General features: G+C 41.9%; 1 protein-coding gene across 1 annotated transcript in view; it reads left to right on the top strand.

Moving 5' to 3' along the window:
* LOC104957189 (jagged canonical Notch ligand 2) overlaps nt 1-21609 on the top strand; it is a 71725-nt gene that overhangs the window by 24972 nt on the left and 25144 nt on the right. Inside the window, exons 4-24 of the mRNA XM_010784799.1 lie at nt 2285-2539; nt 3467-3527; nt 4644-4774; nt 5685-5804; nt 5938-6051; nt 6624-6737; nt 8416-8529; nt 9560-9606; nt 10283-10453; nt 10554-10704; nt 10813-10977; nt 11567-11680; nt 12190-12303; nt 12735-12848; nt 13053-13172; nt 13615-13642; nt 15843-15928; nt 16585-16698; nt 16832-16947; nt 17461-17727; nt 19058-19189. Of these exons, the coding sequence (XP_010783101.1) occupies nt 2285-2539; nt 3467-3527; nt 4644-4774; nt 5685-5804; nt 5938-6051; nt 6624-6737; nt 8416-8529; nt 9560-9606; nt 10283-10453; nt 10554-10704; nt 10813-10977; nt 11567-11680; nt 12190-12303; nt 12735-12848; nt 13053-13172; nt 13615-13642; nt 15843-15928; nt 16585-16698; nt 16832-16947; nt 17461-17727; nt 19058-19189 (2648 nt within the window). The remainder of the gene's footprint in view (nt 1-2284; nt 2540-3466; nt 3528-4643; nt 4775-5684; nt 5805-5937; nt 6052-6623; nt 6738-8415; nt 8530-9559; nt 9607-10282; nt 10454-10553; nt 10705-10812; nt 10978-11566; nt 11681-12189; nt 12304-12734; nt 12849-13052; nt 13173-13614; nt 13643-15842; nt 15929-16584; nt 16699-16831; nt 16948-17460; nt 17728-19057; nt 19190-21609) is intronic.

The following is a 21609-nucleotide window of genomic DNA, read 5'->3' as shown; positions in this document are numbered from 1 at the left end:
AACACAGCACTTGGGGAGTCCTCTGCACATTTGAAGGAAAAAAAAATATTATTAAAATGGGCCCACTTTGAAATAAATAAAACATATAGCTGCACCCTAAAAAGAGTTAAAGGTAGGGTAGGTAAGAATGGAGAAACCAGCTCGAGTGCGCTAGAATTTGAAAATACACAACCGGAAAAAATAGGCCTCTTCCTTCAGACTTTCTTACAGAGTCCCTCCTCCAACACATACGAACGTGCATCATCAATGAGGCCACGAGATAAGTTTGTGCACAGATGGAACAGAGATGGAAGGCTGACAGGCAGGTAGGCCATCCAGTTATTTTAGCCGGGTCGGTGCTTTTTACAGCGCTACGGCTTCCAGAGATGAATTTTTGTATGTATTTATTGTCAAAGCATTTAATATAATCATTGCTATCGGGACGTTAAGAGCATTCCATGGAATATAACAAAAAGTGTTTTCTGAAATAAATTGCATACCCCATTGAATTATGACTGAAGAACGTGTTGTTCCTCGATACGTAAAGGCTGCAGCACCTTTGACAACTTCTCTCCACATATCAAACATACCGGTAAACCAGCATCGTTTGCTGTGAAAGCAGATAACTCTGTCCACACAGAATTAAATCCTGTGTTCCTCCGGCACTTTTCTTTGATTTATCCATAGTTCGCTCATCGAGCCGGGGGTCCCCGCGCGAGTGCCTCCAAGAAAAGGTCGCGCGGGACCGTAGCAGGATGTGACGCATATTTTAGTTGACCTAATTAAAACCGTTTTGTTTTTTATTTATGTGTCACAGTATCACCTCAAAATACAAGATACGAAACATTTTCAACCGTGCAACAAAATATAAATAGTCCTACAAATACTTTTATTTTATTTCCTTCTTATTTTTGTCTAAGCTCAAGGGAGCCAGAGCAGAGGGCTTAAAGGGCCGCATGCGGCCCGTGGGCCGCGGGTTGCCGACCCCTGCACTAGGAGATGTCCCGCCCCTCAGCCTATTACGTACAATGTGTTGGAGCGCTAGCCAATAGACGCGCGAGTGTTAACATAGTGATGTCATTATGTTCCAAAAGTAAAGCAAGTAGTGCAATAGAGGGGTTTCAGGCCGACAATTTACATGCAAAAAAACCTATATAACAAAAAGCACAATAGGGCCCCTTTAAGACATTTACTAGCAGTGTTCCACTTAGCTCCTCCCACTGAAGACAGAGCTGAGTTGGTACGATGAGCTCTTCCTTCCCGCTCTGTCTCTTCCAGGTCATACTCCACTCTGTTAGCGACAGCAGCAAAGCATGCTGGGTCACACTTATCCTGTTCCTTGAGAACAAGCTAAAGGGCCTTTCCTATGTCGCCCTTCCTCGTCTGCTCCACTTCTCTTATTATTTCCGGCCTGTCTCCAATGGAGTCGGGGGTGGATATCCTGAGAGTGGGGGTGGGCAGAAAAGCATTTTCGGTTATCAAGTTCTTGCATACCTCGCTACACCCTCGGTTTGAGCCCGCTTTATTCTCCTATTTTCTCCTCCTTCTTTCTTTTGCAACATATTTGGTGCAACAGAGTGATGTTTGACTGATTTGAGTCCTTCCTTCTGATCTGTGCTCACAACAGCCATTATTCTTGGATCGTCTTATATCACTAAACACCGGGTTGTTGGGTCAAATCCCATTACTGGAATCAGCGCTGCTTCTTGGAATGTCATTCAGAATTTATGTTGTTTTTAGACCATGCTATCAAACCGACACAAATACTTGACCTGTTGAGTGTTTTTAATGTATTCAGTCAATCAAGTTAACCATGATTTATAGAGCAGCTTTCGAGCAAATCAAATACACTTCAAAGTGCTTTACAAGCAACTGACAAAAAATAGGACGATACAAGTAGTAAAATGTTAAAAAATAACATGAAACAAGTCATAATGCTCAAAAGTTAAAAAAATTACATTGAGATAAATGGTAAAGATGATAATGAAAATAAGAGACCGAATACTACAAAAAATAGTTTGTTATTCAATTTCAAGCAAAACTTTATTTATACAAAACATTCTAGCAAATTAAATGCACTTCAAAATGCTTTTGACAAAACTACCATGCTAACAAGTTGTAAAAAGTTAAAAATAAAATAAATGTAACAATTTAAATTGTTCAACTGTATCCATACATTACAGTGACATAAATAATAAAACCATATAATTATAAAACACTACATCAAAGCCAGACTAATACTAAGCCCCTTTTAGTAAAACAACTGTTTTCTGCTCTAACACTGATTTGTTTGTCTTGTTTCCAGATGAGGAGCTTCTGATTGAGCGCAGCATCCACAAAGGGATGATAAACCCCGGCGACGAGAAGCAGGTGGTAGAGTATAAGAGCTCCTTCACCAGCCTCGAGTACACCATCCGGGTCCGCTGCGATGAAAACTACTACGGCATCAAGTGCAACAAAGTCTGCCGTCCCCGTGACGACTACTTCGGGCATTACGTGTGCGACCAGCTGGGGAACAGAGGCTGCATGGAGGGCTGGATATGGCCTGAATGCGAGACAGGTACAAGGAGGGTCTGCAGCAGAACACAGGATACAGGGGGATGGGATTTAATTAGAACTGATTTATATTGAATTATAAGAGATTTGTTACTATTTAGTAGAGCTGTAAGCAATTATCAAAGCCTTATTATTAAATCAAGAGTATGAAAGTATACATAAAGCCCAACCTCTAGTAAGTTGGTGATTTTTTTTTTTTATGTTTTCATTTCCTGCCAGAAATCAGATTAAATGTATTATTTATATTATTTATTTATATATATTTTTAGCAAATCTTTTCAATTTCTTTTAAACCAACATTATTAATGGGAATCACAATTTTGGACATTGACATTGATTTAATTTTTTCAACACAAACATAATCAATAAATACAGAAATATGGTACATTTAACAACAGATTTTATCAAATGAAGAAGGAAAACAATAAATGATAAAACTTTATTGTGCTTGTACTCCTATAGCATTTGAAATCTGATCAGATATTTGCATTCCTTAAGTACCTGGTCTTGTTTTTCCTGTACGTTAAAAGGGAAGTTTGTGATCACATGGACGAAGCTTTCGTAGTCTCTACCTCCTCACTGCCCTTTTTCGTAAAAACACTTGGAAGTCCACTGATGTTCATGTCAAGTGTCACTTTGTAAGAATTCAAAGAATGTTAGGAAACTCTCGTCAGCGATGTAGAGACCTTCAATTTTCCGACATTGCCTCTGCCATCCATTGTTAACGCTGCAGAGATTCTCTTGCATTTCACAAACAAGAAAAAACACAGGAAATTAGATTGTAATGATTTGAGCACCTGCAAAACAAAGTGCCAGCCGTGCAAAGACTTCCATTGAAATCATTTGAAGTGATGGTGTAAAGAATGCTGATGGAAATTATCTGATTTGAAACTAACACTAACTTGTCACTTTCTGTTTCCTTTTCCAAAAGCCATCTGCAAACAGGGATGCAGCCTCGAACACGGGACATGCAGCGTGCCGGGGGAATGCAAGTGAGTCATTTGTAATTGTTTATTTGTTTTTTTATTCCACTTAGTTCACCTTTGTTCCACTTGTTGTTGAGTGATATCGAACATGCTTTTGTTTGGATGGGAAGAGTTTAATGAGGAGAACAGTGGGGATGATGAGGAACAGGGGTGGGGGGGGGGTCTGTTGTTGATAACATAGCAAGCAGCCTCACCCCCTACCTCCCCCATCCAAGTTGTATGAAGTGCCGTCCCCACCCCGTCCCTACACCTCCATCCCTCAGCTCCACTCTGATTCAGAAGCCATTGTTCTGCTTCCTGTTGTAAAGCTGTCACACACACACACACACACACACACACACACACACACACACACACACACACACACACACACACACACTCAGGAATGTCCCTGGCGCTGCGTGTCCTAAGATTAGGAGCCGCAGCAAACATGTCATTCACCTTGATGAAGACGTGCTGTCCGAACAATCACTGCGGTGACATTTAGCTGCCAAGTCAACCCTCCTGTTTTATTCTGGACTTTTCTACTAAACATGTTTCCTTCATCTAATCGCCTTCCGCTTTCTACATGACTTGAAAGAATTTCCCTTTTTCCCTGGCATCTCCAGCATTCCTCATGTTTACCAGGGGACGTTAAACTGGCACGCTGCCCGGCACCATGCGCTGCTCACGTAAACGTATTAAATGACTTGTTTGTTATTGCAACGTAACTATCATTGTTTTTCATGAACAACACCCCCTGTGTTATTAAGTGCATGTTAGTGCCTGATATCCCCTCTGTCTGGCTGGAGCTTTAATAGGAACACACTCTCACTCCACTGGTGCACCCGCTGAACTCTATCCACTGATTTTACGGCTATCAATGCTGTCACAACATTCAAGTATTTCAGTGACCAATACTTTGTTTCAAGGAGAAGAAGAAGAAAGTTTAGTTTCTTTCCTCGCAGGGAACTTTCCCTAGTTTGTGGTTTCAGATGTCTTCAAGAAAGTGTGAAAGGAATGTAGGAAAAAGTGCTAATAGTGGGAAGGAAAGAATGAAAGCTAGAAGAAGTACATTAAACTGCAGGGATTCCTCTCAGGTGCACATTATATCTCACTAACCCTCCTCCACGCTGTGTTCAGGTGTAACTACGGCTGGCAGGGTCCGCTGTGTGACGAGTGCCTGCCCTACCCCGGCTGTGTGCACGGGACCTGCAACGAGCCCTGGCAGTGCACCTGCGAGAAGAACTGGGGGGGTCTGCTCTGCGACAAAGGTATTATTCAGCCGCACAATAACTACGTATATCTATCTTTTGGATAAGTGCCGAGTCAGAGGCAACTTGCTTTGGATTATCAAGGAGGTTTCACTTATGATCTAAAAGGCCTCTGCAGGTCAATTGGATAATTGATGGAGTTCATTATGGTATCAAATTGATTTGGTTTGTAGATTTAAAATACTTTTCTAGTGTTTTATACGCTAACTCTGAATGTTTCATAATTTATATCTTAGGTTTTCCAAAGCATGCTGAAGAAATTTAGATCGTATTCAATTGTTTTTGAACTTTTCAGACGGACATTGGTTTCCATTATTTTCCATTTGCATTGGTTTGATGTAAAACATGTTCAAGATGTTATCCCTAAACAATAACTAAATGAATGCATGCTTCATACTCACTGTGATAGATTTCAAAACTCATGCAACTTCCAAATAGTACATTGAAACACTACAGTATGATTTCCAAACTCATAAACTCAGAGCTATTGTGCAGTATTTTTAATTTCCAGTAAATGGGCTAAACCTGCACAGCGCTGTTTTACGCCACATGCCGTAAGTGGCATGAGGTAACCGTGTGATTGGTCAAGATGCAGAAGTAGAAATTATGTTTTCCTGTAAATATGTTCTTACATTGTGTTCCTTGTAACCCCACAATCAGATGTTCTGGAAGAAAAAAAGTGAAATGTAGCCTGAAAGAACAAGTTATTGTGTTAAAGAGCACAGAGCTGCAGAATGATGACATGTGCAACATTTAAACTATATTTAGATTGTTTTTTTTTATACATTTCCTTAGCTGTCAGATACCTCCTGCCCTAATTCTCCCTTTGTCAAGTTGCCTATTATTTGTTACCCGAGTGCTTCACATAGAAAAACACAGGAGGGTAAATTAAGTGTTTTTTTTCCTCTAGATCTGAACTACTGTGGGACCAACCGGCCCTGTAAGAACGGAGGGACGTGTATGAACACAGAGCCCGATGAGTATAATTGCGCCTGTCCCGACAGCTACTCTGGCAAAAACTGCGAGATTGGTGAGACTATGAATCAAATTAACCAGCTTCAAAATCCAAGTTTTTTTGCCATGTCACGTCCAAGGCAACGTTAGATATATCCAATTGAAGATTTACAAGCATTGCTAATTTGTTCTTAACTTTTTCTCTGTAGCGGAGCATGCCTGTGTTTCCAACCCCTGTGCTAACGGAGGAACGTGCCATGAAGTCCCATCAGGCTTTGAGTGTCACTGTCCAGCAGGATGGTCCGGGCCCACCTGTGCTAAAGGTGAGGGGGCAATACAAAATAAGATGTGGTCTGTTCGGTTGCACACAACAAGTTCTACAACATCTGTTTACTTCACTGCTTGATCTGGTTTTTGATCTTAATATTCTTTGTGTTTGGGATTCAAACTCAAGAGTCTAAGCTACAATTTTGGACATTATTGAGGTGATCAAAACGTATTTCTTTGAATTTGGGGCTTCAATTTCCTGTCTGATATTAGGGCATATATAAAGGTATTGACTAACAGCTTTTAAATAAGAAGTTTTTAAGTCAAAACATATTGGTACATTCATTTTAAATAATGGGATTTGTATTTTTCCACCAGATTTAAATCCCTGGCAGGGTGTAGGGTAAAGCCTTTATCTTTTAGTGGTTTTATGATGGATTTATAAAGTTAGGAGAGGAACTAAACAGGCTAACTTAGCAGCGACTTGCAGTGTTTCACCATCCCAGTGGTCTGATTTTAAGAACTATCTGATGAGTATGCAAACATAAATCAATATCACCAGTGGTAGCTGGTGTGTGACTTTTGTAAATGATAATTGGCTTCAACATGAGTCTGGTTTATATTTCAGACACGGACGAATGTGCCTCCAGCCCCTGTGCTCAGGGTGGGACCTGCGTGGACATGGAGAACGGCTTCGAATGCCTCTGTCCTCAACAGTGGACGGGCAAGACCTGCCAGATAGGTACGTCTCACTGAGTGAATAATAAGATTAGCCTTTTATATTTTGAGCAACTCGTTAGTGTACATCTGATCATTGCTTAATGTCATTTGCTTTAATAAAGCCGATGTGTTCAGTGTGTGTTGCACGTAAAACGAATGCCCCATTTGCTTGCAGAGTTACAGCATACCTGGGTGTTTGTTTATGCCGCTGTGTCGTTTAACCAGTAGTATTACTGCAGGAGCGCCACTAATTTCAAATGGGAGTGTGTGTTTGTATATATGCACGCCCAACGGACACACTCACTGGGTATCATCTGCAACTCGAGCCAGGTGACTTGAGAAAAGCTAAAAATAACTTCCAGCCTGGCAACTGCTAGCCTTGGGACAAAATACATGCTAGTGGGGGGGGGGGGGAGGGGGTTATATTCGGCTCCAGACTGGGCGTGACGGGGTTGTATCTACGGTGAGGCGACTCCCCGACATAGTGGAGCCCTTACCCCTCTAAACCTCACCCAGGAAACACTTCATAACCTGTAAACACACGCAGGGAGCAACAGAAACGCTTTGGTTTGTGTTACAGGTTCTGTAGAGTGCTTCCCCTTTCAGAGAACAGGGTGGTACCTGGGAGCGGGATGAGGAGGAGGGGCAGTGGGAGCGGGCGAGGCTGGGTTTTTGGGAAGGGGTTGGGGTGTTTAGTTTCAGGCCGGCCAACAGGTGCCGCTTACCTCCTGGGAGTAGTATTAATGCACTGAGTCGGTTTATAGTGAGGCGGCAGGGCGGGTGCGGCGATGGCTGCCTCTGAAACTGACCACTTGGAATGCCGCAGGTTGGCCTTCAGGGAATGCTATAGAGAGACATTAACCCCAAAGGAGGGGTGAGGATAGAGCAGTGGGGCGCTGGACATGAAACCCAGTGAGACATAGAGTTCACCCTGTAAATGTTCTGGCAATTTTACATGAAAAAGACCTCGGGTAATGTACCTATAAAAGTCATGAAATAAATCTGAGATACAGCAGACAGGCCACACCACGCACAGGCTCGAATGTGCATATTAGACACTTAAAAGGTTCTAAACTGTAAAAGCTATTGCATAATAATCATTTCTACTGCACAAGAAAATATGTTCTTCTGATGTCAGCTATTTTTTTAATGTAACTTCATTAAAGGTTATTGTTTTCCTCATGAGGAGGAAGAAGAGAAAGCTTTCATTGAGCTGCAAAGAAAGTTATTATACTAATGCATAGTTTCAGTAAAATACCGTAAAGGCATTGCAGGCTCTTTCCAAAACAATCATTGAGCAGTTCTGGAAATAAAAACATTATTTTTGAATTACTTCAAGACAGGGGGACATGTGTGACATTTCTGTAAACCACACCTGTCAAAGTATTATTTTGCATTGTATCGTATGTCGAAAGTCCTAACAATGATTTCAAAAACAGTGATTCATTCTTGATGAAAAATGAGCAACAATTTTCCAAGTAGGGTTGAGCAACAGTAAAGATGTGGTGTTTGTGAGGGGCGTCAAAAGAAGCTTCCCCTAAAAAAAAGCAGTTTGAAGTCAGAGTTCAGAGACCTACCTTCTTCTCCTGTAATCTCCTCTAGTGTTTTACAACATGGAGCTATGCTTGGTGACGGGGTTTATGAGCACGCTCTCAGCTCTCTGATTCCTTTTCTCTGTGTCTCTAATCTCCATTTTGCAGACGTTAATGAGTGTGCGGGGAAGCCTTGCCTCAGTCCTTACACTTGCAAAAACTTCATTGGTGGATATCTCTGTAGCTGCTTTCGTGGATGGGTTGGCAAGAACTGTGAAATCAGTCAGTATCTATCCAGATAATTATACGTCTTCAGCCTCTTTCCTCCTACCTGTAGCGCATTAGCAGGAGGCTAGTCTTCTCTTGGCTGGCTAGCTTCTGTAGCACTAGCTTCTGTAGCACTAGCTTCTCCTCACTTCTCATTCTCTCTGAAAAACAATCATGTTTGTGGATTTGTTTTGTAGTATATAGTTGTAGTTTTAGAGGCATATCATGTTATACTAGAGAGTAAAAGCTGAACACTATATATTTAACCAAAATAACTTTCTTATTCAGTCAGCATTGAACATAGTTCAATTGAACATGTTTCATGATGCATTGACAGAATGCTAATAGCCTTTTGCTAACAATGCTAGCAAAATTATCTAATAATTAGTAAAAAGCTAAATTGGCTCATAATGTGGACAAAAACAAATGTTTTATTACTGCTTGTATGATATATATATATATAGCTCTTCAACGGCTACCAAAAACATAGCCTAACTCGTAGTTGAATGCTGATCTAGTATAGTAATGGCATTTTGATATAAAGCTTATGGTTAAAACCCACAGAATGTATTATTGTTGAACGCTAGCAAAACGTAGCTTTTTCTTGTTAAATTAGAAGTTTTAAGTTCTCATCAACCACAGAAACATGTTTTAATGCATCCCCATGGGGAAGTGCTAGTGCATTACAATGGGGTTAGTAAATGAGCTCTCTATTAATTCTCCTTTCTTTTGCTCTAAGGTGTCTGTTTATACCTGCCACACCCTGGCTTTACTCTTCCAAGCTATAAGACTTAACTGTTTGCTTTTTCCTGATGGATCTTTTAGAGAAAATCGTGAGGGGGTAGTTTTAACTTCTGCAGTGCATGTATGTTCTCGCTGCAACTCTTTACCTGCATCTGATATTTCCTCAGGCATGGATCACCTCACTTTGGTTGTATCTTCCGCTACTTCTTCTGTAGCAGCTGCATGTTTCAGCACCTATTGCATGTTCCTCCTTCCATTTGTCCAACTCAAACGTGAAGTTTTCTGTTTGTTTTCCTCTCAGAGTCAAACAGCTGCCATGGTCAGTGTCAGAATGGAGGGACCTGCAAGGTGAGATTCACAAATGTCAAATGTGGAGTTTTTTATAGCTTTCAAAAACACTGTGGTCTTTGTTGAACTATGCTATATATAGTTTGTTATGTAACATAATGCAGTAATGGATTAAGAACAAGATTATAGATTGATCATCAAATAACCTGAACATATTCTCAAGGGTAAAATGGTTTTGAAAGATTGTGCCATATGACTTGCAATGCCTTAAAGGGATTTTCCTTTTTTAATATAGGTTTATAAGATGAGGGAATTGACAAGATGATTTTAAAGAATTGCAAGAACATGTTGATCGATAATCGGTGTTAAAAAAAAGTAGTTAATTGATGTTTTGATTTAAAATGCCATATTATCACACTGGCATCGTTATGATTGACAAATTGAGTCATTGAGGTGAGTGGGCTTATTTTCAACTCTGTAATGCCATTTGTCAAATTGTAGAAACTGGGCAGAAATGTATCAATAGAATTGTTTTGTCTGTGATAGCTCCCAATATCCCCATATTTCTAAACTGGAAGAATGTTTGTGGATTTACATTTGCTGTTGCTTCAACCAAACAAGAACGTATTTCTTGAATGATATCTAATATTTGAATCTGTGTACTTTTAATTATCTGCACCTGAGTGACATTTGGCAGCAGTGTTTGTCAACTTCTCATGTTATTTTTGTTTTTTAGATGGTGCCCCGAGGCTACCAGTGTGTTTGCCAGACGGGGTTTGAGGGTCGGCACTGTGAGGTTCAGAGCCGCTGTACCAGCAGCCCCTGTAAGAACGGAGGGCGCTGCCAGGCCCTGATCGACGGCTTCATGTGTGAATGCCCGCAGGGCTTCGCTGGTGCAACCTGTGAGGTGAGGACTAGATGCAGCTAGTGAAAAAACTGTTTTGTGCTTACAGCTATTTTTCCCTTGTTTGTGACAACAACTCTACCTTCCTGTTTTCCCTCGGTAGGTGCAGAATGACCCCTGCATCCCGAACCGCTGTCACAATAAGGCTCAGTGCCACAGTCTGGTGGGAGATTTCTACTGCAGCTGCCCCGACGATTACGAGGGCAAAACCTGCTCAGAGCGTAAGGACCACTGCAAGACCAACCGCTGTCAAGGTAATACACCTGGAAAAGCCTTTATCCATCGTTTCTAAATATATTTGTGTTAATAAAGCACAAACTATTTGCCCTGCTGAACTTTTATATCTTTTCTTTCACCCCAAGTGATTGACAGTTGCACAGTTGCTGTGGCAACAAATGACACCCAAAAGCGGGTGTGGCATATCTCCTCCAATGTGTGCGGTCCCCACGGACGCTGCATCAGCCTGCCTGCCGGGAACTTCAGCTGCTCCTGTGAGCCGGGCTTCACGGGCACCTACTGCCACGAGAGTGAGTCATTAATAGCTACACACACACACACACACACACACACACACACACACACACACACACACACACACACACACACACACACACACACACTATATTTATCATCACTTTCCATCACAGGGCACCACATGATTATTACGGTATATCCTACTCCGGTTTCAGTAATTATAACTCTTAGTTTACTTTATACAGATAAACAATACACACAAAGCAAATCAAGAGGAAAACATATGCAGGAAAAGGCCGGGAAATAATTTAGCATCTGATTCCATTGCAGTTTTCGGTTGGTTCCATTACATAATGCTTTTGTATGTTTGTGATACACAACAAACTCGTCTATTTTCACTTATTCTCCAAAAAGCTGTTAGTAGTGGGTGTTATTTTATTTATATATATTTGAGACATATGCTGAGTTAAACAGCATGATTAAAAGCTGAGCGCGCTGCAACCTTAAATGACAGAAAATGCAGGACAAAACCCAACAAAATGCAAAAATTCGATTGATGCTTTTCAAAAATACAACAACTTAGCCAAATAATTGTTTTCATAATTTCACATGTGTAAATAACTGTCCTTTCTCTGCTTGCAGACATTAACGACTGTGCGTCCTCCCCCTGTAAGAACAGAGGCACTTGCATCGATGGGATCAACTCCTTCCAGTGTGTTTGCCCAAACGGCTGGGAGGGTAATCTATGTGATATTGGTAAGTGTGTGTATGAGTGTGTGTCTGTTAGTGTGAGAACTGGGTTTTTTGGGGTTAGCAACAGGACAGGCATGTGAACGCTAGAAAAGAGCCTTGTTAAGTCATGCTGCCTGTGAGTCAAATACTCTGGGGAAAATGCCTCACTAGCCTCTAGCAGCAGAGGAACAATCAGCAGTCTGGGAAAAATATGGATGACGATTCAACCTAGTGTTTTTTGGCATGAAAGGAATCAGAAAAGTGTGGTAACTAAACCAGCTGAATGATTCTAAATACAGTGGAAATGGAGTTGGAAAGTGTGCCAGTTTGCAGATGACACCATCACGTACATTCATGTTTAGAGGTGGTCTATATGAGACCTATTTGTTTGTTAAAACTAACCAAAGTAATATAACTGTCAAGTTTTTAACGGGTTTATCTCATGCTTCAAGACATGAAGGCTCTGTGTAATCCCGACACAATCATTATACGATCAATGACTAAAATAATCCCATTGCTCGACTTTGTTCCAGATGTGAATGAGTGCAACAGGAACCCCTGTCAGAACGGAGGCCAATGTGTGGATCTGCTCAACGACTTCAACTGCAACTGTGTGGACAAATGGAAGGGAAAGACCTGCCACTCCCGTAAGTCTTTTCAAATCAACAAGTACTGCTACTTCGCTGACATGTTTTCTTTTACATGTCTTTGTAAATGGTGTTGTAAAAAAATGAAGAAACATGTGTATGAAGTTTAAACAGGCATTTTAGCCGAATGGTGTGTTATGAAATAAAATAGCTGCTGTTTAACTATCAAAGTACAGCAAAAAGGAAATGAAAGCCTGTGACACTTATGATGCATCTTTGTTCTCAGTACCATCTTCTCCAACATGTCAGGTCTCATAGTGTTTTATGACCTCAGTTTCTCCTTTCTGATGCATGATGCCGTCACCTGCTGCTGTGTGGGCTTGTTCTCTCCTCCCTGCCTTTAATCTCGACTTTGAAGCTGAAGTAATCACTAATCATCACCCTGGCACCGATTTCAAAAGTGTAACATTTATACCCATCGTTTTCTTTAGGTGAGAGCCAGTGCGACTCCACCACCTGCAGTAATGGAGGGACGTGTTACGACAACGGAGACTCTTTTCTGTGTAGCTGTCCCTCAGGCTGGGGCGGCAGCACCTGCAATACAGGTAGGCATTCAGTGTTCTTATCTCACTCTCATTATTATGTTATGGCTTTGCTAATGGTAGAGTAATAATAATAATATATGGTCCCGCAGAGTTACAATCTGTGAGACTAAGTGAACGCAGGCCAAAAGAGCAGCGCTCCCATTGTGGGGTGGTCAGAATGAAAAACAAATTCATAAACAGGATTTCAATGTTTTTGTTTTTTAGCCAAGAACAGCACGTGTGACTCCCGTCCATGTGAGAACGGAGGGACATGTGTCGGAGGAGGAGGAGACGCCTTCACCTGCATCTGCAAGGACGGCTGGGAGGGAGCCACCTGTGCACAGAGTATGTCCCTTTTTGAAAGAGGCCCTTTATGGCAGAATGAGAAAATAAAGAGCACAAAATACAAATATGAAACATGAGAAAGTCCAAATTCGAGTCCGTGGATGAATATTTATATTCTATCCTTGAGAGCGTGAACTGACAAGTTCATCCGCATATCATTTTGTGCCAAATTAGATCATTCACAACGTTTCCCTGTCATTATTATGAATTGGATGCTGACACTAACATGTTTGTTTAACTTCTCATTGCAGCAGAAATACCTGAGAATATTCCTCCATGTGCTCACGCTGCTGTTTTTATAACCTCACATGCACCTTCAACTTTAAAGCAATTAAAACAGATTTATTGTCTGATTTCGAGGAAATGATCCAAGCCGGTTTTGGCTGGGATTGAAATGTTAAAGTAACTGATTGTCATTCGGTCTCTCTTCTTTCTTTTGCAGATGTCGACGACTGCAATCCGCATCCATGGTAAGACTATTTTTTTTCATTGTTTTACTTGATTTTAGAGCAGAAATGCAATATTTTCACCTATTATTGGTTGCAGATTATCATGAAATGTAGACGTCTGAAAGACATTCATTGAAGGCTTTTAGCTGGAGTTTTCTTGCATGGTTAAAAAAAAAAAGAGTTTGCCCTTTAACAACCTTTTAATGATCAATCAATGTTTATTTATATAGCCCAATATCACAATTGTTACGTTTGTCTCAGTGGACTTCACAGTTTGTACAGAATATCAGTATGACAATACGACGCCCTCTGTCCTAAGACCCTCACATCATACAAGGAAACACTCCCAAAGAAACCCCCACAGTTTAAAGGGAACATGGGAGAAACCTCAGGGAGAGCAACAGAGGAGGGATCCCTCTCCCAGGACGGACAGACGTGCAATAGATGCCGTGTGGAAATGATGATGTCAAACTACTTATTACCTGTTTTGGTATTGATTAGGATTTAGTTTCCACTGTTATCTAAATGTCAGTTAAACTTGACCTCAGTTGATCCTGGGAATGGATTCATCTGAAGCCTAGACTACAGCCCCCAGGGGTAGTGACTATTTATCAATGCTGCGTGCGGCAGCTTTATCCTCACCTCAACTCCTGTCTAATGTAAATGAATGTAAGAACATCGCCTGGCTTGGGTCTGGCTAAACTCCAACATCAAGAGATTTACTGTCTTGTTTTGGAAAGATAATAGAGAGCATGTGAGTAAGTACATATACTTACTACTAACATTCTGATTATACGTTCCCAATTTTCCCTTTGACGATTAAAATGTGAAAAAAAGTCTCAAATCTTTGCTTTCCAAATTTGGGCAATGTCAATTTCAAATGACACTTCTTTTCATATTCTTGAGGGTTTTGGGAATGCATCAACTTGAATTTTAAGAACTTGTCATTTCTATTTGTATTCGCGAGATAAAAATCACCAAGTGGAGAACCGCTGACTGCTTGTCTGGATCAGAGAGGCTACCCAGGACAAAAGCCACCCCTTTCCTCCCCCATTTCTCTCCTCCTCACCCCCCCCTCTCCAATGACTGACAGGTGGATTAGTGAAGGTTTTGGTTCTTAAAGGAGGGGGTAGAGTGAGTGTGAAGAGGAGCCCCTCTCACTATTCACCGGCTTCGACCTGGGGGTAGCTGTGAGGAGTGGAGGTGTTTGGNGGGGGGGGGGGGGTCTCAGTATGTGGTCAGCAGGGATTTACATATGAAGTCTGGACATTGATCAGGGATCAGCTTCAGGCTGCTGACACTCAGAGTCTCTGCAGGAGAAAAGTCTGGTAGATGTTGTAGCTCAGGGGGAAGAACGTGAGACTAACTCCACCTGTTTCTGACCTCAGAGGCTTAGTATGGCTTTACAGCCGCGTGCAGTGGTGTAGATGTTAATGTAGTACATTCTGGGTCAGTGTGGAGATGTTCACCAAAGAAAATGAATATCCAGTTTATTCACTTTCCTACGGAAGAGGATTAGGGCCTCACGTTAAAAAATGTTGAGAACCAAAAGTTAGTATTTTGAGATTTAACTGAAAAATAAATCTACATTTATTCTTTTTACATTCTTTTTCCTACAAACTGGTTATTTTTGTATAAGTTTGTTTTTAAGGATTTAAAGCTGAAGTTATCATAGGGAAATGGGTCAAGAGCTGGCACAAATGATAAGTAACCTCTTTTATTAGATCATAGTTATAAAGCCAAGGGATATTATTTTGGTGAATTCTTAACATTGGTCTTCATATGGAACTTTTGACACATTTGCGATTCCTTGTAAACTCCTTTTAAGGGATTATTAGAAATGAGGCAACGTAAACTTTTGACTTTATATCACTCAGCTCAGAGGGCAGGATGAGACATAGTTACATTTAAGTGTTCACAATGTGTCCGCAGGACTTTTGGTAAAAAATAAAATCCACTCAATGTCAAATATCAGTCAGCAGTGAGTTATCTTTTTATTTGAAGTGAATTCCAGGCAGACGTCAACACCACAATCAGTGTCTCCCTAGAAAGGACGTCAACTGATGGACTTGATTCAAAGTTTAGCATGGAGCATGAGAAGGCTTTGCCCCCAGGGAAGACATTATAAGAAACGTAGAAGGAGCTTTACTGTTTGAGCTCACTGTGAACCTCAGGTTTTGCAGCAGCGGTGAATTCATGTTTCTTTTGTTTCTTTCTGCAGCTACAACGGCGGCCTCTGCGTGGACGGTGTGAACTGGTTTCGATGCGAGTGCGCCCCGGGATTCGCCGGACCGGACTGCCGCATCAGTGAGTCCCTGGGAACCGGAGGGGGCGTGTGCAGGGGTCAGGTGGGCGGGGGGTCAGAGGTGAAAGGCCGCGGCGGGGGAGCGTGAGCCGATTGTTTCAGGGCGGCAGATTAGGAAGCCTTTTAGGAAGACGGTCTTAACCTCTCCCCTCTGCGCTGAGCCCGGGTCAGAGCTGAGGTCCGTCAGACGGGTCAGTGCGCTCTCCCGCGGCCTTCTGGGAGAAATCTCTTCAGAAAGGCCTTTTCAGAGCCAGAGTGTCATCCAATTGATGCATTTCAAACCAAACTGCAATAAAGCCATTGTGTGAAGAAAGATCCTCTGAGTTCCATCACTCATTGAAGATATTTGAATATCACATTCAAATCTCTCAAAGCTCAGATTTTTCTCGGCTAAAGAGAAATACTTGAAGGAGATCAATGCATTAAGACCTGTGTGAATTGTAAAAGATAGGATATATAGGGACTAAGAACTCTAACCCATCTTTTTCGCTCTGTCTATGGATCAGTCTTGAGTTTCTTCCTCATGATTACTCTGTATTCTGGACATCAATAGTAAATCAAGGGATTCAACTGGACACTTTGCTTCTAGTATATTGACGTTAAGGTCTCATAATTCTCTTTTCTACTGAATTTTTAAATGTATGTTCTTTTTCTACAGACATCGATGAGTGTCAGTCGTCTCCTTGTGCCGAAGGTTCAACCTGCATGGATGAAATCAACGGATACCGCTGTGTCTGTCCTCCAGGATACGCTGGACCTCGCTGTCAGAAGTGTGAGTACCATGAGTCTCAATCACCCATTTATACTGTTTGGTAGATTTCCTGGAGTACCTTGGGTACATAAACAAGAGGATTGGCAACCGAGTCTCTTCCTTTTGTTCTGAAACTCTCCTCTGTTCTCTCCAGTCATCGGACTCGGGAAGTCGTGTCGTCATGCCGGTCTGCAGTTTCCTCACGGCAGCCGCTGGGATGAGGAGTGTAACGCCTGCCAGTGTGTCAACGGAAACGTGCACTGCTCCAAGGTAAGGCTCACAGCAAAGACTGTTTATTACCAAAGTGATAATGTTGTAATAAACCTTTTGAGTGTGGTTATAAAAACTAGCAATACACCCATAGATTGAAAACAACCCATCATGGGACTTTCCGCTATTCACCAATCCTATCAAAAGATGATTTATCTACATGGAGCACAAGTATGATGCTCAGTCAGGCAAACAATTAAGCAATGTCATTGGAAATCGATGATCGGCGTTAATATATAGTTACATTAAAAGCAATAGGGGATAGATGTCCTGTCAGGCTGATGAGTGGCAGGAAGCAGGCTCTCACTTAAACTTGGATTTCCTTGGCTTTTCAGTGTTTTACATTTCAATGCAGCATCTACATTCACCACTTTAACTTTGAACCAAACAGCAGCTATCTTTGACCATTGACGATAACCTCATCATAAGTGCTTCCCACAGACGTACCGAATCGACTTATAAAAGATGTTTAAACCCGGTGAAAGCTGTGTCTGACTGACCGTGCTCCCCCAGGTGCGATGTGGCCGTCGGCCCTGCCTCCTCCCGAAGGCTCCTCCTCCCCCTCCTGCGGACTCAACCCCCCCGCCCTGCCCCGGCGGTCACGAGTGTGTGGAGCATCAGTTCCTCACCTGCTTCTCGCCGCCCTGCCACCAGTGGGGTGTGTGTTCTACGCCCGACCCCCCGACACCCCTACACACAGAGTGCGAGCCCAACAGCGGTTACCTTGACAACAGCTGCGCTCGCATCACCCTCATCTTCAAGAAGGACAAAGTGCCGCAGGTAAGGAGCTGTCTGTTTGTTGGATACAGAAGTAAAGTTATAATTGTAATATCTTGTAAGATCGGTTTTGGACTACGGGTCAGACTTAACAAGTGAATCGTGAGGAGCATTAGTCCATGCAACTTTTACATTTTATACCCCAAAAAAATGTATCAAATTAATTAAGTATGCTCGGTCATCAATAATGGCAAAATGCATTTATTAGCATTTACATGTCATTCACACACTGTGTGCTCAGGGGGGCTAACATTTATACTCATTCACACACTGGTTGCCATGACGCAGTTTAGGGTTAATTACAGTACAGTACAGTATGCTGGGAATCGAACCACTGACCTTCTGATTGGAATACGACCTCTCAAAGCCACATCTGCCATATAACATTAAAGACATAGCGCTTTGTGCATGGAAATACTTGGGCGAGTTCTCAATGAGAGAAAAGTCTGCAGAGACAGTTGCGAAACCACCAACGCGCCTACAATCCAATCAAGTCATTTTTCATCCATGTTGATGTGTCATGTCATAACAAGATATTTGAAATCATTCTCCTCCCACCCTGCATTGTTAACATTTGATAATTGCTGGATTGGTAGAAATGTGTTGAGATATGTTCTTGTTTGAATCTGCAACCGCAAACACACACGTGTCATTCCTCACTGCATTCAGATGAGAGCCTATTTTTGACTCCGTTGACAGATTGTCTCATTTTATAAATCCACACATCATCAAACCCTACCACGCAGCGTGTAACTCCTCCATGAAGATATTTATGTTTGGAGGCTGAGAAAACAAATCATTAAGGGAAGAAAATCTGTGAAGCTGCAGATTTTTTATCAGATTTGGATCCTGGATCTCCTTTGTTGTTGGAGAATACAAAAATGTGCTTTCTATACCGGCCAATTTATGGAGGGAATAGACTTTAACTGCAGCGAGAGAAAGACTTCCAGTTAAAGTGGCAGATGTGCTCTTCCGTTAATGGATCCTCTCTCTTGTTAGTCAACATGGTGTTTTTGTTGTTTACTACTCTATCACCAAACGTTCAATGGCCTCCCTGCAGGTCTGAATGAAGTTTTATGAATGGAAATGAATCGGTTCCTCTGAAGAGATACTGATCTGAGATCTGAGCCACAGTCTCCCCGGGGAGGATATTATAAACGCCTGCATCTGAAACAGACTTAGGAAGAATTAGAAGCTGATTGTTCCTCGCCAGCAGCGCAGATACTAATCTGGTATGTGTGTGTGTGTGTGTGTGTGTGTGTGTGTGTGTGTGTGTGTGTGTGTGTGTGTGTGTGTGTGTGTGTGTGTGTGTGTGTGTGTGTGTGTGTGTGAGGGCACCACTGTAGAGAACATCTGCTCGGAGCTGAGGTACCTCCCGGTCACTCAGACGCTGGCGGAGGAGCGGGCGCTGCTCATCCTCTGTGACCTGTCCTACTCCAACAGCGACGCCGTGGAGGTCGCAATGGTGAATATTACACACACACACACACACACACACACACACACACACACACACACACACACACCGCACACACACACACACATAACTGCCCACACACACATTGACATCGGGTGTTTGATCAAAAAAAGTTTTTTCTTTGGTGGGTACTCTTTTATTTTAGAAAGTTTCTGGATTGGCAATGCATGGTCCATGATCTTTCTGGGGTTTCATGTACATTTTATAAGTGAATATAAAGTCTTACAATTTGCAACCTTGAAACAAATAAACACTATTTATTAATTTTAACGATATTACTTAAGGATGAACTTAATATAGTTTTGCCTACTTTTACATAAAACATCATATTTTGTTGTTCTTGTTCTTTCTGCACCATTCACTTCTTGTATCAGGACGGAGGCTAGCAGCTTATGCTAATTACAATTGTGCCTTGGAAATAGCATTAGCTGCTAGGCTTAAGGCAACACGTTGAGCCTCCTCGCTTTAACATCTTTACCATCATCTACGTCTTATAAGAGCATCGTTTCTTGGGTCTTACAACGTTGGGCTTATTTTCATAGTTCCCATTTTCAACACAGATTTCGAAGCTGCCTGTCACTTTCCCTTTTTCTTCTCCCACCTCCAATCACACTTTATTTGTCACTGCAACTTGCTTACAGAGGACTTCCAGTAAAAACCAAGCTCTTTCTACTTCTGAATCTGTCTTCTTTGTTCAAAAAAAGAAAAAGATAGAAGAGACAGAAAGAGGAGAGGCGTTTGAAGGCGTTTCTAAACACATCTGGATGAGGATTTAGCGATTCTGTGGGCACACCTAGCTGATCTTCGTTCTCTTCTTCTTCTGTTTCTGTTTCTCCTTACCTTTTTCTCTGGTGCTGTCTTTCTACTCTTTCCTTTCTCCTCTTTTCTGTCTTCCTTCAATTCTTCTCGCTCGGCCACCCATACTCGGGGGGGGGGCAGGAATTCAGTCACCTCGGGGCTCTAAGCTTTTAATGGATGGGATTAGCTCTTGCTCCTCTGATGTTTGCAGGCCTGTTTTGAGCGACAGATACAGGAAAAGATGGCCAACATCCACCCCAAACCCCACAACAAGGCTTTCATATAGACGAAAAAACTCATCCCACTCGCTGCCCTCTGGTTGCACAAATCTGCCCTCATTTCAAAGTGTAGAATCTTCTATAATCCCACCCCGCAATTGTGCCATCTTTGGTGGATGTATTCTTTCGGAAAAGGCTTCCGTTGTGTTGTAAACGCCTGAGATGCTCTGGTTGCGAAGCTTATGCTTCAATATGTCTGTGTGTGTGGGGTGGGGGGGAGGAGGAATGGAGGAGCTTTTTTTCATGGTTATCCACGCATGGTTCTTTAACAAGGCTTGATTACAGATGTATCAGTCTTTTTGAGGTCTTCAAGGTTCACTTGAAGGATTGAAATGAAAGTTAATAAATTGAAAGTCTGGGTTCATCAGATCAAATAACAAACAAACCTTGAATCATTAAGTGTCTTTAGAAAAGTACGGTGTGTGTATAAAAGCTCCAAAGTTGTCGCTGAAAATGACCTAAAAACACTTTGACACTCTGGGGACATTTCCCTCTTTACCGTAATCACACCATAGAAAATATTTAATGCTAATTATAATCCTTGGTGAGTAGTATCATTATATTTTAAAGGTGGGGTAAGGGGGTAATTTTGGAGAAACAGCTCGAGTGCACTTAGAATTTGAAAAATACACAGCGGAGAAAATCTGCCACTTCCTCAACAGAGGCCCCTCCTCCAACGACACACGAACGCGCCACATGGACCAATGAGGGCAGCTAGATAAGTTTGTGACAGATGGAAGGCTGACAGCAGTAGGCCATCCAGTTAATTTTAGCCGGCCGGCTCAGATTGATTGGTCGTGCTTCTTTACAGCGCTACGGCTTCCCACAGATGACATTTTTTTATGGATTTTTTGGTCAAAGCACTTCAGATTTCATTGCTATCGTGATGTTAAAGAGCATTCCATGGAATATAACAAAAAAGGACTCGAGCCCGGGTTTCTCAAACTTACATACCCACCTTTAATTGTGTAACCCAATCCCATATACTAATGCCCTTCTGCCATCAAAATACACACTTGAGTAACATATGTGGATTAAATCTGCCGCTGAAATGAGTCCCAAACAAATTTTTTTGTCAATAAAAAAAGTATTAGCAGCTAATTTTTATCTATTAGTGATAATCCCAGCATCCCCCAAAAAACAAATATATTAGTACAAATGGATCGAATCATACCTTTATAATGATCATTTTCCTCATGCTACACATTTCTATGGCGTAGTATATAGGCAGGATTACTCAGCGTGAGTGCCTGTCAATAGGGGCGGCCTAGAGTGTGTGAATGAGCTGCGGGGTTTTCTCAGGAGAAGAAAAGAGGAGTGTTTTCCCCGCCG

This window comes from Notothenia coriiceps, unplaced genomic scaffold, assembly GCF_000735185.1.
Source record: "Notothenia coriiceps isolate Sejong01 unplaced genomic scaffold, NC01 NC01_scaffold00026442, whole genome shotgun sequence".
Classification (NCBI taxonomy): Eukaryota; Metazoa; Chordata; class Actinopteri; order Perciformes; family Nototheniidae; genus Notothenia; species Notothenia coriiceps.
This window is presented reverse-complemented; position numbering and strand designations above follow the sequence as displayed.